The sequence below is a fragment of the Lathyrus oleraceus genome, chromosome 3 (genome assembly GCF_024323335.1).
Source record: "Lathyrus oleraceus cultivar Zhongwan6 chromosome 3, CAAS_Psat_ZW6_1.0, whole genome shotgun sequence".
Taxonomy (NCBI): Eukaryota; Viridiplantae; Streptophyta; class Magnoliopsida; order Fabales; family Fabaceae; genus Lathyrus; species Lathyrus oleraceus.
The window spans coordinates 277,657,764-277,670,990 of NC_066581.1; the positions used below are offsets into that span (position 1 = coordinate 277,657,764).

General features: G+C 32.9%; 2 protein-coding genes across 2 annotated transcripts; one reads left to right on the forward strand and one right to left on the reverse strand.

Annotated features, from left to right (window-relative positions):
* The first annotated feature begins 5,031 nt into the window (after nucleotides 1-5,031).
* LOC127126999 (uncharacterized) lies at nucleotides 5,032-6,629 on the forward strand. The gene is made up of 3 exons (XM_051056076.1): nucleotides 5,032-5,359; nucleotides 5,567-5,836; nucleotides 6,339-6,629. Exons 1-3 carry the CDS (start codon nucleotides 5,146-5,148, stop codon nucleotides 6,392-6,394), a joined length of 540 nt encoding a protein of 179 aa, XP_050912033.1. The 5' UTR covers nucleotides 5,032-5,145; the 3' UTR covers nucleotides 6,395-6,629.
* Nucleotides 6,630-6,951: 322 nt separating this feature from the next.
* Nucleotides 6,952-10,758, reverse strand: LOC127126998 (uncharacterized). Its single transcript, XM_051056075.1, has 8 exons — nucleotides 10,034-10,758; nucleotides 9,639-9,730; nucleotides 8,812-9,509; nucleotides 8,468-8,538; nucleotides 8,289-8,378; nucleotides 7,971-8,168; nucleotides 7,665-7,827; nucleotides 6,952-7,561 (listed from the first exon to the last, which is right to left on the reverse strand). The coding sequence occupies exons 1-8, from the start codon at nucleotides 10,397-10,399 to the stop codon at nucleotides 7,398-7,400; spliced, it is 1,842 nt and encodes a 613-aa protein (XP_050912032.1). The 5' UTR covers nucleotides 10,400-10,758; the 3' UTR covers nucleotides 6,952-7,397.
* Nucleotides 10,759-13,227: the final 2,469 nt, after the last annotated feature.

Consider the following 13,227-nt stretch of genomic DNA (forward strand, 5'->3'; position numbering starts at 1 on the left):
GTCTTCTATCAAACCAAAATTTGACCTCCTAATAATAATGTCAGACTCTAATTTGGCAGCCTCCACGCGGATCCAATATAGTGTATGTTCACGTAAAATAAACTCATGATTATTGATAAATTTATTTCTAACACCAACATATACAACACTTTGTTGGAGACATTTTAGATCACCATATTTAGATGCATTACTTTTGTTCACGGTGCATCATACATATAACCAATAAAAAAAATTCAATCAAAATTCAAATAATTCGAAATTCAATCTCCGAACCAACCCTTCAATAATCGGGATTACAATTTTTGGACTTTGTGTTCATGTTATAGAAAAATAAATAAATTATAATAATTAATAAACATGTACATTATCTAAAATTTTAGTCGATTTTGTATATTTTGATGTTGAAATACAATAGGATTGTGTTTGCAGAAAATCTTGAATATTTTATTTTGAATGAGTTAAAAAAAATGTTATGATCATCAATAGAACTATCACGTATGTATGGTTTAACACAAAACACTATATAATTTGTTTTTCCGCTTATAAATTAGTTTTGTCGAAGTGACTGTCTGGAATTTGTAATTCAGACAAATATTTACTTGAATTTAATGGATTTCTAATGAAAATATTTATTATATTGTTATATTTTCCTGGCATTTTGTATGTTCAGATTTCAATTTTCATCGGAATAGGAGTTAATAAGAGTGCAATGAACATCCCCTTCATTAATTTGTGCATAATCCCTTTAAATGGTGGGAATAGTTCTATATTTTGGGAGGAGATAATACACCATGCCAACTTTTTCGATTTTCTAAAAGCATATTGAGCTAAAAACATTATACTACAAGGCACTAAAAAAAATCTATTAAACCCACCAGTAACTTAGTTGTAAATTTGCTAATTATATCAGCAACTTAAGCTTCTTATTAATCTACAATGATCTTATTTGCATATTTATTTGTACCATATAAACTAATTAAAATATACTAATATTTAGTCAAATTCTTTATAAGGTTTATTTGTACTATTATAAACTAATTAAAATATACTGATATTTAGTCAAATTCTTTATAAGGTTATGTTAATTTTTTAAAAACAAAAGAAAAGATTAAAAGTTTTTTTGATAGAAAATGTTATTGACTTCCCCGTTAAGAGTCTCACATTGGACAATTTATAATCGAACATGTATTTATAATTGAGGGCAATCATCACTCTATTAACTGATTTTAACGGGTGATTTTGTAGGATTGAGTTAGACTCAACTACACATTATTAAAAAAATTCAAATGCAACCAATATGTTAATTAATAGTTTATTAAAGTGTAAAAAAATGTAAATTCAAAGAAAAAAAAATTAATGATACTTTTATGAAGCATGCTACTTCTAAAAGGGGAATTATCCACACCTAAATCAATGGTACTTTTATGAAGCATGTAAAATCTTTTGCACATCTTCTATAGAACACATTCTAAAACACAACATTCTGACGCCTATTGCACAAGACTCATATATCGTACCAACATGCTAGAGCATCACGCTCAATATGTATCCTTTCTGCAACTTCATACAACTTTAACAAGTTAGACACATCTTAAACACTTGGACACTTCTCCAAGTTATTGTTTTGCTCAAATGTTGTCAATCCAATAACAACAACAAAAGCTTAGGAGCGATATAAAGACTATGCTCTCCATTAAAAGTCTTATTCAATCTATGATATGGATGATTGGATTTTAGAAATTTCTAACGCCGAAGGTAAACAATCTTTTTTTTTTGAACTGAAGTTGGTGGAAATAGGGATGTTCAACACCGAACTAACCTAATAAAAAATCGCAAACCAAGTCAAACCAAATCAAAACCGCAAAAAACTGCACTTGGTTCGGATGTGCTTGAGTCATTTCTTAAGAAAATTGCGCAGTTCGGTTTAGTTTGCGGTTTGTATTTTGCATACCGAACCAAACCAAACCAAATCGCATTACATTACAATCCAAACTTCATTAATCCCACATCTAACCCAAAACCCAAACCTATTATCCTTACCTTTTATTATGAACGGTTTTATCTTACTCACACTTAGGGTTTCACTTTCAACTTTCTTAAATCTCTCATAGTAGTATCAAATATTCTTCTCATATTCTTTGTCATGTAGATCTCACCTCTTCTAGGCTAATCTTTCATCTCTTATGTTCTTTTTTATCTTCTCATTTTTATCTTATTTTCTCTATTCCTATTTTGTTTTTATCACACCTTTCTTCTATAATCTCGCACCTCTTTTGTTCTTTCTTTTCCATCTTCTGTAATCTCTCCTCTCCTCTATTTTTTTGTTTCATTATAATATTTTTGATATTTTTATGATACTATTTATGCTTTTTTCTTCCACTTTTGTCTAATCTAATTTTTGTATATTGAATGAGAAGTTTTTTTCCAAGTATGATAAGTTTCATTGTTATTTGGTAATATGTGAATGACTAAATATAAAGTTACGTTATTCTCTATAGGTGTATGCATGACTCAGTAAAAATCTTATAAAACACCGAACATAATCAACCCAAACCGCATTGATTTGGTTCAGTTTTATTTTTAAAAGTCAATCCAACCAAACTGAACCGCACATTTTTATCTCTTGCGATTCAGATGACTTTTACCGTAAGAACCACCAAAACCGCAACGCGAATACCCCAAGGTGGAAGTATATTAGATTCACATATATGACACACTTTGTGTTCCTTGACACTGTATCCAACCAAATTACCATATACAGGAAATTCGTTGATTGTGCAAAATAACATGGCACACATCTTAAACGTTTCACCTTGATACGCATCTTCAACATCAATGTCTTTCTCCCACAAAACTCTTAAATATTCAATTAATGGATTTAGATAAACATCTATGTTGTTTCTAGGTTGTTTTGGCCCCGAAATTATCATAGATAACAACACATATTTACGCTTCATGTACAACCAAAGAGATAAGTTGTAAATCATTAGAAAAAGAGGTCAAAGGGTATAGTTAGTACTCGAATTATCAAAGGGGTTCACTCCATCAGTGCCAAGTCCAAGCCTAAGGTTTCTTGGCTCATGACCAATATCTAGAAACAACAAATCGATTTTCTTCCATTGCAAAGAACCAACTACATGGAGAATTTTTCCATCATATTTTCTTTCATTTACATGTCATCTAGTATTCTTTGAGTCATTCACCTTAACAAACAATCTCCTGAATCTTGGAATTATTAGCAGGTACGGTTCCGTTCTAGGAACCAGAAATGGACGAAGTTGGATAATTGATGGTCTTGAACGGTGGTATTGATCTCCTTTACGACGATGCGAGGTGGACCTACATGATTAACACTCCAACGCCCAAGTCAGTTCAAAATCTAAGAAGACTATTATGAGAAGTGGAAATCATAGAGTGTATCTTGCTCTTTGCATGTGAATTTATTTAATGTCTTGGGCCAAGTGGAGTAGATATGAGTTGAATTGGTCCTCAGTTATTTGGGCCTATAACAGTCTAGAATAGTTTCCCCAAGGTTTTATCGGGTACTCGAGGAGTCGGGGGAAGCCTTAAGTGATGTAGATCGACCTCCTAGATGTTGTCCGATGTGAAATGAAACTGAAACGCCTTGAATTAGTTGAAAAAGTAGTGGGGAACAAGTGCATTAAATGTCACATCATTGAAATGTTTCACAATTCTCTCCTGACATTTGTGGTGACATGACTAGTCAGGGCATGACGTAATTTACATTTCACTCGAGTGTACTCGAGTTGGCATGCATCCACGAGAAAAAATCTAGTTGTTGATCTTGTGACTTCTTTCTCTATTTGGTCTGAACCATTAGGTATTATTGCTTACACATAAGGTGAACTGGGTATTTCGAAGTTTTCGCAACCCTTGACATTCAAAGTTACTTTCTTAGAAAACCTCTTTGTTTCCTCTTCCATGAGAATATTATTAGGGGTGATCTTCAACATTTTGCTCAAAACTTTTGCCTTTCTTCGTCTTTTCCTACTCCACCAATCTCATTTAATCAGGTACCATCCTAACTCAAACTTTTATAGTCAGCATTTCCTGTTTTCTGGTTAGGATGAGTGATAATATTATTGACTTAGTGAGCGATTCAGAGACTGAAACTTTGTCTGCCTCTATAATGGGGATATCCCCTAATTCTCATCTTTCTACTCTTAGTCACAATCACTTGGAACCAGAAATCACACTCTTATAACGATTATGACTAAAAAAGGCTATGTCGAAGTTCCTTGGAGGAATGAACTTCTCCATCTAGCTCATTAGAAAACCTTTTATCGAACATTGGCATAGAGGCTAATCGCGTCGAGGTCCCTTTTTCCCATTGTGTCTTATCCGAGGAGGAAATACAAACTAACCAACAGAAGAAATAACGTGCTAAAGATTATATCCAGTTTCGCCTGTCAATCAAAAATTGCGAGCCCAATGTCGCTGAAGTGGATGGTAACCAGTATTTTACCCATTTTTTAATTATTAATAAAAATTAACATTATATTTAATATATTTTAAATAATAAAATTTGATGAACTAATGTGTTATAATGTCTCATATCTGACAGTAATCTTTATTTATATTTATGTATTCATATAAATAAATGGTTTAATATTTATAAATCAATATTTTTTATAAAAGAATAATGAAGCCTTTGGATTTTTTTTTACTAAAAGATATAAATTATAAACTAGATAAATATGATTTATTTTAAAATTTTCTATTTTATTTAAACATAAAAAATTGCATTTTTTTATATTAAATCTAATTTATAGCTTTGTTCTTGTATTCTACTTATTTTTACAAAATTAATCTCTTTATTTTTAACATAAATAATTTTAATCTCCTCTCTTACATTTTCTTTTTTATTAAATTAACTATGTTTAATCTCTTCTGATCCCTTTTCATTAAATTAACTATGTTTTTCATTTTTTAAATTATTACAATTTTTTTTATAAAACATCACAAAATCACCGTATAAAAATATATAGTAAAACTATAAATAAAAATACAACAATATTTCATTGAATAACAATCGGAAAAATCAGTTGAGAAAAAAAAATCGGAGAAATCAAACAAGTGATATTTGTTGGAAGAGAATTGTGAGTGGAAGTTAGAACTCAGAACATGTCTTTCACATGGTGCGTTAACCCAGTTTCTTCACAGCTACAATTCAACCCAACAACATCATGCTTCCACTCCCACGTTTCTGGAACAACAACAACAACCTCGTCCCTGTCTCTACTACCTCGTTCATCTCCTCTTCTCTCTCAAAACACCGTTTTCCATTCCCAACCCAAACTACATATCAAACGCTCTTCCACCACAACTCGCTGCTCTGGTACTTCTCTACCCTCTTTTCCCTTTCATGGGTTTTCACTTAATAACTATAAAGTCACAACCTTTAATTAATTTTGCCATGTCAATTACACCTTCAACCCCTTTTAGGGTTATCTCTAATTCAATTCAATTTTCACTTTTTACAGCTTTATAGGTAAGAATATGAATTAATACAAATTGGGTTTTTCTGATTTTGGTTTTGTTTCAGCGTTGACTCCTGAATTGAAGACCACGTTGGATAAAGTTGTTACTTCAAACAAAATAGTTTTGTTTATGAAGGGTACTAGGGATTTTCCACAGTGTGGATTCTCAAATACAGTGGTGCAAATTTTGAAGTCTATGAATGCTTCTTTTGAAACTGTAAACATATTGGATAATGATATGGTGCGCCAGGGACTTAAGGAGTATAGCAGTTGGCCTACTTTTCCTCAGCTATACATTGATGGAGAGTTTTTCGGTGGATGTGATATCACTGTTGGTATGTCCTTTTCATATTGAAGACGTGTCTGGTATCTGGTATCGACACTACGCCAATGCATTAGTTCACATTCGATCATTTTCATTTTGTCAAACTATTACATGTTTCGGCGCGTGTCCGAATTGGTGTCATATCTGGTGTGCGTATCTATGGGTTGATGCTTCATAGCTGATTATGATTTTGCATCTATCTTTGTTTGCTGCAATATTGGCTTAATCAATTCATGATGCATTGGTGAAAATGTTAACATGTGTAACTTATTTCTGTGTTAGATTACATATCTGCATACATTGCTTCCTTGTATTTGATTCATAAAAGTTGAAAAGATAAAAACAAAATGTCCTCAAACTTTCATATGTTTACCGCATGCTGCAACTATTGACTGCATAAAGTTTATCTTTTTTAGCTTAAGTTGTAAGATCATCAGACTTTATTATTACAACTGCCACTTGATTTCTTGAAAATTATTGTCTTAATCTCACTTTGTTTTTTTTTACTATAGAGGCATATAAGAATGGAGAATTACAGGAAGTGGTGGAGAAGGCAATGTGCTCTTGAGGTTTCATTTCCTCATGAGCAGAGATGGAAGGAATGAGTTACACATTGGCTTTGGATTAATGGACCAAAAACATTTATAATACATTATGTTCTTATTATGTATGTGTATGAGTACTACATTGCAATAATCTTGACATTTGGATACAAAATAGAATATCTCATTGAATGGACAATTATAGTGCTAGTTGCTGCTGTAAACTTTGTTAAATTAATCATTTTTGTGGCTTTTGTATTACTGTCATGCTCTGAATAACTACTGTTATGGCTTTTGTGTACATTGCCATGGTATGAGCTTTTATAGCCTCAGGTCAATTTTTGTGTGTAGTTTTTTCATATTGCCACTTCAACTAATAAATGTAAGAGAATATAAACTCAATATTTTTCTCTCACTTTGGTAATTTTTGAAAATTAAAACATTTTTTTTAATTGTATTATTTCTAACCTGTCTTTCATCTTCTCTTTATCACAATTGTTGAAAACATGTTCTTCTATCTTCTTAATAATTTAAAATATGCATAAAGTTACTCAGCATATCATAACATACAAAATCCATGAAAGGACAAAAATTGAAAATTATATTACATTATGAAGAACTCTTCATTCACATAACTAATTCCTGCATAAAAAAAGTTCAGTGTCAATCTCCTTTACAAAAAAAATACAGCATTGCCTATACAAGGTTTAATAAACGTATATGAACATAGAAAATCTCTTTCAGAAGAGCGTCAAAGAATATCCGACGACAGAGACAATCATCAAAGAATGTCGGACATAATCAGATGCGGATCAGCGTGCTTTGTTCACACACAGGCAGCAGCTTTTGATGCAGGAATATTCAGCTATGGTTTTTGAGGAGATTCGTGCAGCAGATTCTCTGACTTGCAAATATTTTTACAATCATGAATTCCCTTTGGTCAGTTCTCAATTATGCTTTTAAAACTCATGGAACGGTCTGATGATTGTGCATCGATAATGACTGTCGTTTGATGCAGAGATACCTATGCTAAGTTCCATTGCTTTTTATTTGAGAAGAGTGATTAGATGATGAAGATTGGAGCAAAGACTGTGCAGCTAACAATCTCTCCCTTAACATAGCATTATACTCATATAAATTTTCGAGATTCTTTTGAAGATCAGACATATCCATTTCAGAACCACTCTTGCATTCTGCATACGTTTATACACAAGTTACATGCAAGAGAGTTAGCAAAAGCACTAGCATTCAACGTGAAAGTAAAATCTGATAATTAGTAAGCTGGTATCAACATACCCAGCAAAGGTGGAGGAGGAATAAAGTTATCATCAATAATAGACGATTCTCGAGGCTGTGATCGTGGGAAATCCCTGCTTGAACCAACACTATGATTCTTTGCCGTATTTTCATAACGCAGTGTCGAATCATTTGTAGATTCAACCGGTTTGCTGCTCAATGTCTGAAAGAAAACATTAAAATCAAATATAAAAAGAATGCATGGCAGCAACCATATATTTTAGTAGAAAAACTAGCCACAAACAAATCATATTAACTATTTTCTTTTGTCTCAAACAAATCAATTATACACAATGACGGCTTTACCTTGTTGGCAGGTAAACTCGGTTTCTTGTACAAATTTATAGAACTTGCTCTACTCTGCTGCCTTCGCTTACGTGATGATCCACCGCCGCGAACTGAATGCAACATTAACCCATCGCAACAAGGTTTATTTTTAGATTTATCGTAGTTGTCATCATCCATTGTAGGACAGCCGTAGGTGTACTTTACATATTTTCTCAACTGATCAAAAGATGAAATATCAGTCATATAACCAACAAATACGAAGCTTAGCTATTATTGATCATAAGGAAATTAATACCAAATATACAATATGTTTTCAGAATTAAACAAAGAAATTACTTTGGCCCAATTATCTTGAGCTTTACGCCGATTTCTAATTGACTGCAAAACACTGTCCTCATTTCTGAGCTTCTTTACCCTATACTCGCACTAGAATTTTAAAAAATGGTTAGAACAATAAGGAATATAACTATCTCAGTATGAAAAAACTATTACTCACTAGAAAGGAAGAAGTGTACCTGTATCAATAGATAGAAAAAGATGCCTATGCTAATGCAATACAGGCCACCAAGGTCTGCAAGGAAGCTCACTGCAGATACCGACACTTAAGGTTACTATAATTATTCCATTTTCTCAAATATTACTGGAGTCAACGTGTCTGTGTTGTGTCTGGTGTCCGTGTCTAGGGTCAGTGTTTCATAGGATGATAGTATCCGGTGACTAGTCCGAGAATGAACAAAATTAGGAGTGCTAATGAAAATATGATACAATAAATTGGAAGAAAATAGCTACAAGCTTAAGCAAACAACAAAATCACATCAGAAAGATAGCTTGCATGCACAAGCTATAGAAAGATGCTTACCAGGACCCAACATATTCTCTTTATCAACCTCCACAACATAAGCAGATAGAAAATTGATATACAATGTTGTGTTGACTAGTCCATCAACAGAATTTTCAAGCGACGTTCGTAATTGACTTGTATCACGAAAAACTGAACCAGGGAGGAACTCGTGAAACAAAGGCTGAATGAGTTTTAGATCGTGTAAATTATGGTATATTCGAGGGAAAAGATTGAATTTCAAAATATTTGATTGCCTCCCTCTGAACGTAACTGGTCTATCATCAAAAGCGCTTCCGTTTTTTAGTGTCCCATTAACAAAACTCACGTGTTTCTTAGCACTATCCGTTGCAGCGAGATGAAATTCATAGCCAACAGCAGTGGCAGGACTATTTGGGAGATCAACAAACTGCCACGAAATGTACATGTGATCGGAGACAAGCTTGCAACCTTTACACTTAAGTGCTATGATTGGTCCCTTGCTCGAGTTATGACATGCGTAGTTTACTAAAGTTGACAGAGAAACAACTCTTTCGTCAATAAAGCCTGGATTCCCCGAAACTAAATTACCGAGATCACGCAGATTTGCACAGTTCATACTAGATACAGTTGTTATATTGAACTCCATGTCATTGAGAAACGAGGTTAATTCTGGCGCACTTGTTGCTCTTACATTATGAACCTCAATCGATCTCTTCGATATGATCTGGTACAACAACCTGATGGAAATTGGACCGCCGAGTAAAAAAGAACGACTCATGACAAATAGAAATCGAAACGTGATAAGGAAAAAACAATTTATTCCTGTCTATTCCTGACAATGTGATGATAATGCATCAAAGACTTACGCAGCAAATAAACCGATAAAGAGTATCCAACTTGCTATGGAGAAAGCTCCACCAAGTTCAGTTTTGCGTTTGGTTACGACTTTTTTATCATCCTACAAGAAAACAAAATGCCACTCAATAAATTATTTGCCACACATATAAAGAGAGAGAGGTCTGTGTTAGGCAGTCGATGGCCAACATAAAACTTTGTTGAATCTCTATGACATGACTCAGACATACAAGGGCATTCCTACATTAACAAAACATCGACTAACCTAACTGATAAACCGAATTAATAGTAACCAAACTATCTACCATTTTGTTGCTATAAAACTAACTTAACTAAACACCAACTAATTTAACTTATAAACATAAATAACTTATTTTGTTGTAATAAAACAAAACAAAGTACTAACCAACCAATGTCTGGTAGCAAAGCAAACATCCAACCGACTGATAAACCATCTAAGTTTGAACCAAACACCACGGCCATCACCAAGGGTCATGAACCTAAGAAAAAAGCAAAAGAGAAGCCAAGAGAGAAGCATAACAAGCGTGGCTTCCAAGAACACAGCTTGTGATTGTGTAAACTTCTTGATGTTATCAAAGCCAGAAAGTGTCTCGGGGAGTCTAAAAGCATAGTAGTCGACGCCAGAATCTGTGGTTATAGTTGAATCTGCGTCGAAGAGGTTGCAACTTTTTGCAACAAGGTTGAGAACATAACCAGGTGCACAGGCACAAAGGGTATCATTGTAGGTGATGGAATTTGAAGGACAAGCCATTGAAAAATTGAGAGGTACCTACTACCTACCCAGTTGAGAAAAAACAAAAAAGATTTTAACTTGAAGTTGGATTTGGGTGTTTGAACATGAAAGATGAAATGGGGTTGATTTTGTTTGATGAATTGGTTGGATTGAAAGTTGAAACAGTAAATTAGGATTCAAGACATAACAACAAAAACAACGCATTTAATGTTTTTTGTTTTTGTTTTAATTATGTGTGCCTGTGAGAGTTTCTTAGCGTTGAAGCAGTTGTGATAGATAAGGAAAAGAATTGGATTAAAAGTTGGTGTTGCTGTTTGTAGCTGGGTTTTGGAATTTCGGCAACTTTTGTTTTTGTTTATGTTTTGGTTTTGCGTGTGTTTTTTGTTTTTGTTTGTGCTTTTTTTATTTTTACAAATCAGAGTCACAAAAGCATATTCTTGATTTCATTTGTGATTTTATTTTCCCTTTTTAAATATTTTTTTTGCTTTTTCATATTTTTAAAAAGGTAACATTGATGGATTAGTTTCCTGCAGTACCCCAATAACGGGAAAAAAATTGCTCTAAACGTCTTAGATTGAAATAAAATTCGTATTTGTCATATTTATTCAAATTTTTCTAATATGGTTTATTGTTGAATAGGCGAAGAATGTCTTGGGCACATAGACTTTCACTCATTTAAAGTCAAACTCTTTTTTTATCTTTTTGTTTTTTAATTTTTCAATATATTAAATGATTTAAAAATAATATAATAATTAGTTTAATAATAATTTTTTAAAATTTTAGTTCAATTTTTATTTTAAAAAACAGAATTTTTTAAATTTGAAAATTTATTTTAATTTATATATAATAATAAAATAATGAGAAAATAAATAATAATTAAAAAAAAAAATATTTTAGCTCGTTGAGTTGTTGAAAGTGTTTTTTTCATTGGGTGTGGAATTCGGTTTGTTTAGTGATCTTTTATAAATAATAGAGGGTTAGAAAGTAGTATAATCATTATTTATTTTACTCATTACATGTATATCTTGTATGGGCAAACTTAACAAAGATAATTAAAAAAATATAGTTATTTGAGTTGTAGTAGTGAGGATAAATATATTATCTATGTTAATAACTTTTTTACGAAGTCTTTTGTCTTTGATCTCATGTATGAAGTTGTGTGCAATGTGTCTGATGCAGTGTATATGTGAAAATAAAGTATATTGTCATCCATTTTCTTGATCATTATATGCATTCTTTATAGATTTATGTTTGTCACATGTCAAACAAAGGTTGGCTTGAGGGGTGATGTGCGTTCACAAATCCTTTAGGAAAAAACTTCAAGCACTTCTTGTCTCACCCTTTACTAATGCAAAAGCTATTGAAAAAATATTGTTGTTTCCATCTTATGTAACAACCATTAACAATGTCCATTTATACTTATCATACAACCATTTTCTGTAAACTTACACAATGGATTTGTAGTATGTAAAACCGTTAATATATGGTTGGAAAGCCCATAACAGATGATGGAAGATTCGTCTGTCACTGAGTTATGTTTCTTCGTTTGAAAATGCAGACAATTTTGTAGTTTTAAAATAGTTTGCATGACCAACAACCATTGTGAAAGATTGTTGTAAAATGTCTCCTAGTTTCGGTAAAAATATTCGATTGCCTTTGTTTTTTGAAATCCACGTCTTTTTGTACAAGATTATGTGCTTATATTTGTCAAAATTATATCTGATAATAAACTCCACTTTATTTGAAGCATCACGGTTAACAAGCTCATGGATGTTGTGAGAAAGCCATGTCTGAGTCGAGCTTTTGATGATCCTGCAAATTATAGGACAAAGTGAAAGTGTGAGGTCACCAATTTTGAATTATTCGTTCTTAATGAAGCTCTGCGTTTGAATGGCATTCTGAGTTTGTACATTTAATCATATATCGTTGATTATCTGATTTAGAAACCCAACAATCAAGAGAATTTTTTATATGCTAGTGTTGAAAAGCAAGATCATATTCTTCCTTATTTTCAAACTTCATCCCAATCTCTAAATTCTCGTCTTTTGGATGTCTGATGTAGTTCCATAAAACAGAGGCATGTTCGACGACATCCAAGCATATATTTTGCATATGGACAGGTGGATTATACATACTAAGCAGTCGGGGTTTAGAGCCTGAGTGTTCCCGCTTTTGGGGTCATCATCGTCATCGTCACCAAATAAATCAACATATCATACTACATCATAATTACTGACTTCCTCAATTGGAATGAAACGTTCATTATTTAGTGATGATTAGTCTTCACTGCGCGGGTAATGCATAGGAAAGTGTGTTGATGAAGATGTAGGTTGACTCATTTCAGCAAAAAGACATGTAACACAAGAAATACATTTAATGCGTGTGTTTTCAATGCCAATGGTGTTCCATCAATACCCTTCACCTGACCTAAACATCAGTTGATCTTAGAGTATGCGCGACAAACTCTTCCCCTGCAAGGCAGAGGAAAGGGCTTAGAAGACCTATTATGGGCTTACCATAAGGCCCAGTAAGAGCGGCCCAAGAGCGAAACGCTATTGGGGACCACACACAAGAAAGGAGGACTTCCATTCTCTTAAATAAAGACAATCTTTGCTCCTAACTCATAACACCCAGGTAAGATCAATCAAATGGTCCCTTATAATTTTCTATATAAAGAGAGGGCACCATTTTACAAATAATTTCAAATCAATCTCCATTATTTTTCATTTCTCATTCTCTCACCAACTTAAACTTCAACATTTGAGTACTAACATTGTAGATACATTGAGATACATTGAGGCGCCTCCATACATAAAAGTTCAGTGTACCACATCAAAAATCCAATC